The following is a 4,133-nucleotide window of genomic DNA, read 5'->3' on the forward strand; positions in this document are numbered from 1 at the left end:
AAAAAAAAAAAAAAAAAAAGATTATAATCTTACAAGTAAGAGTTTTACAAAAGGAAACAAATTAAAAAACTAATAATTATTATTTGCGAAGTCTTGGCAGGGCTAGAATTAGAACCATGATCTTTTGGCCCTCTAATTCAGTTTTCTTTTCATTACATGGTGTTGGGAGAAAATTGTTTTTATAAGTACTTGATGTGATAGATTACATCTCCTGTTCCTCTTGCACTTTTTCTGATCAAATGAGAGGAACTCAAGAAAGAAAATCTTTAATATGACTAAATTTCATTCTAGGAGAATGGTTACCAGTCTTTGTTGAGCAGCGATGATCAACTATTTATTTATGAGACAGCTGGAGTACTGATTGTTAATAGTGAATACCCCGCTGAAAGGAAGCAGGCATTAATGAGGAATCTGTTGACCCCACTAATGGAGAAGTTTAAAATTCTGTTAGAAAAATTGATGCTGGCACAAGATGAAGAAAGGCAGGCATCCCTAGCAGACTGTCTCAACCATGCTGTTGGATTTGCCAGGTGAGTGTAATCACAATTAAAATTGTAAAGTGTGTGTCTCTACACAAAACCACTTGTTTGGATCTTTTATGATGGGCATACATATCTGTGTTTCCAAATCTGGATTTTCCAGAGAATTGTCTAAATCTTTCTCTTCTAAATCCAGCGTGAATTAGAAGGTTTAGCTGAAGAAAGGAATAGATCACATACCATTCTGCCTTGACAAGTGTCCAAATCCTTAACTTCTCTGACTTCTTTGGTATAAATGGGTTGTGTATTTAAGGGGATTACATAAAGTCTTTATATACCAATGATATATTGGGACATCTTGGGTTAGCCTTGGTTACCTCAAAGAGAAAGTCCTGAGGCTTCTCTTTAGTTGTATTGTGTCCTGAAAACCACCCAAGAAGCCCTTTGAAACTTTCCCTCTTCCCTTACTTTTTATTGGCAAGCAATAACAGCATGAAGGTTGTAGTGATTGCTAAGTAGAAGTAACAGAGAAATTGTTCTGCAGAATACTTCAGAGCAAGAGCTAGATATTAGAGAGGTTGTATAACTTGATTCTGAAGATTGTTTCTAAATTTAAATGGATAGTTTGCAGATCGTTTAGTACAGGACTAGTCACAGCAAGTGGATTTTTTTCCTCTTTTCTACATGCTTTGTCAGCAGGATTTTAGTAAAACATTTAGGTAGGCATACATTAGAGGGATTATGTTAACTACATCTCATTCATTTAATTTAATTTGAGCTCTTTTGTTCTGGAATGGTAACTGGAAGCAGTAGTTTACAAATAACCACATTAGCCAAAGATAGAAGTAACTGTGATGTGGAAAACAAAAAATTGGTTTTTTAGTTTTGTCAATTTTTAAATTTGTTGTGCATCGTGTTTGAATCCTCCATAACGCTTTTAAAGAATAAAATTAAATCTAATTGCCTGATTTTTGCTAATATAGTCGAACCAGCAAAGCTTTCAGCAACAAGCAGACTGTGAAACAATGTGGTTGTTCCGAAGTTTATCTGGACTGTTTACAGACATTCTTGCCAGCCCTCAGTTGTCCCTTACAAAAGGATATTCTCAGAAGTGGAGTTCGCACTTTCCTTCATCGAATGATTATTTGCCTAGAGGAAGAAGTTCTTCCATTCATCCCATCTGCCTCAGAACACATGCTCAAAGATTGTGAAGCAAAAGACCTCCAGGAGTTCATTCCTCTTATCAACCAAATTACAGCCAAATTTAAGGTATTACACAGGTCTGAGAATCTGAACTTAAGATGTTCTCACTTAAAGATTAGATGTATTTATCTTCAGACATGTTTTACATATTGCCCTTGGTGTTTTTTGGGTTTTCTTTGTTTGGTTTTTCCTGTTTGTTTGTTTTTTTCCCCTTTAGCAGTCCCCAACCTTTTTTGGCACCAGGAACCAGTTTCAGGGAAGACAATTTCTCCACACACCCTGCGGCGAATCAGGGCAGGATGATTCAAGTGCATTATATTTACTGTGCACTTTATTTCTATTACTATTATTACATTGTCGTATATAATGAAATAATTATACAATTTACCATAATGCAGAACCAGTAGGAGCCCTGAGCTTGTTTTTCTGCAGCTAGATGATCTCTTCTGGGGGTGATGGGAGAGTGACTGATTTGACAGGAGGCGGAGCTTATGTGGTGATACAAGCAATGGGGAATAACTGTAAATACAGAGGAAGCTTCACTTGCTTGCCTGCCGCTCATCTCCTGCTGTGTGGCCTGGTTCCTAACAGGCCACAGACTGCTACCTGTCTGGGGCCCTGGGGGTTAGGGACACAGCTCTATGTCATGCAAGGTTGTTTTTTTTTTTTTTTTTTTTTTTTTAATAATAGTTATTTGAGAGCATGGATTATATGTATTTTTATCATCCCCATTGTCTTGCACACTACCTGACACAGATCGTGCTCAGTGATGTTTTGATAGAAACAGACCTTATCTGCTCTGTGTAGCAGAAGAAAACAACTAGTCTGCTGATATAGAAAAGCAAATAAAAATAGTATTGAGTACTAAATGTCTAAAGAGATAAATAAGAAGCACTGTAATTTGGGTGCCCAAGCAGGAGTTTAAAAGTATTTAATATACTAAAGTCAGTTTTATATACTGGGAAATTTAAGCCAGGTATAAGCTGGCCAATAAAAATGACTAACAATTACATAGTACTTTCTGTGTTCATGATCTATTCTAAGCGGTTTTTTGTACATTAGGTCATTTGATCCTCATACCTACCCTAGGAGATAGGTATTACATGTTACAGATAAGGAAACTGAGGCACAGAGAACTTAAGGAATTTTCCCAGGGGCATGTAAAACCCAAGACTTCATTTGTAAGCAAGCGTTGAGAGCATACTATTAATATTAAAGGATTTCTTTTACCTTTATTCAAAAATTTTTTTTAAAATCCTAGCATTTAATCATATAAATTGATTTACAGTTTAGCAATAGAATTCATTTCTTTGTTGTTTTGTTTTTTTTTCACTTGAGACAAGGTCTTTGTCACTGGGGCTGGATCGTAGGTCACCACAACCTCCAACTCCTGGCCTCAAGGAATCCTCCCTAGAATTCATTGCTTGAGAATTTATATTTGAAAATATTCTGTGGCAGTATTTTATTGTGTAAAATAACCACCTGTTTTAACCTGAATTTTAAACCATACAACATGTGTTGAATTTAATCATCTTTCAGTAATGTATATATTATATAGATTTCTGTCTTAACATTTCTATTTGTTAACCGAATTATGTAAATATACATCCTAAATAGAAAGTCTGGAGAAAGGCTTTATGTAAAATTTTTTCTAAGTTTCATATTAATTTTATTACTCAATTCTGAAGTAGTAATAATTGTTTCTTATCTTCAGATGCAGGTGTCCCCATTTTTACAACAGATGTTCATGCCTCTGCTTCATGCAATTTTTGAAGTGCTGCTCCGACCAGCAGAAGAAAATGACCAGTCTGCTGCTTTAGAGAAGCAGATGCTGCGGAGGAGTTACTTTGCTTTCCTGCAGACAGTCACAGGCAGTGGAATGAGCGAAGTTATAGCAAATCAAGGTGGGGATGCATGCCATGCCTAGTTGGTCTGCTGAATTTGTCTCATCACATTACACATCTGTCTGAGCAAGAGTGGATGGAAGTGAACACAAAACTTCTGAAGTTTGTCAGCCTCTAGGATGATAGTTTATTATAGGGTGGAATCAATCACTTTAAAATCTGTATTCGGTTCTTTTTTTCCTAAGGCAATGTTTTTTGATTGATTCTTCAGCAATACAAGTATTATAGTGGCTGCTTGCCAGAATTGACCCGACAATTGAGTCTCATGGACAATTAGCCATTTTGAAATTAAAAATAAATGGAACTGTATAGATCAATGTAGAGAATTCTGCTACATAGGAAATCCAAGGGAAAAGATATTAATGTTAAGGAAATACTGATTTTTATTTTTTAATGTTTAATGCTTAGAATTTAAGTGCCCAGTTAATAAAAATCAACTATAAATGCTTTTTGACTTACTCTTGTATATGGAATGAGAACTTCAGGTTGACTTTCTAGTTTTGTTTTTTTTTTTTTTGAGACAGAGTCTCACTCTGTTGCCCTGGCT

At 35.6% G+C, this 4,133-nt stretch overlaps 1 protein-coding gene across 2 annotated transcripts in view; it reads left to right on the forward strand.

Annotated features, from left to right (window-relative positions):
* XPOT (exportin, tRNA) overlaps positions 1–4,133 on the forward strand; it is a 43,303-nt gene that overhangs the window by 25,219 nt on the left and 13,951 nt on the right. For both annotated transcript variants that reach the window (XM_012661569.1, XM_012661570.1), the window contains exons 17-19: positions 292–530; positions 1,463–1,748; positions 3,397–3,586. In XM_012661569.1, the coding sequence (XP_012517023.1) occupies positions 292–530; positions 1,463–1,748; positions 3,397–3,586 (715 nt within the window). The remainder of the gene's footprint in view (positions 1–291; positions 531–1,462; positions 1,749–3,396; positions 3,587–4,133) is intronic.

The sequence above is a fragment of the Propithecus coquereli genome, unplaced genomic scaffold, assembly GCF_000956105.1.
Source record: "Propithecus coquereli isolate 6110/MARCELLA unplaced genomic scaffold, Pcoq_1.0 Scaffold72, whole genome shotgun sequence".
Classification (NCBI taxonomy): Eukaryota; Metazoa; Chordata; class Mammalia; order Primates; family Indriidae; genus Propithecus; species Propithecus coquereli.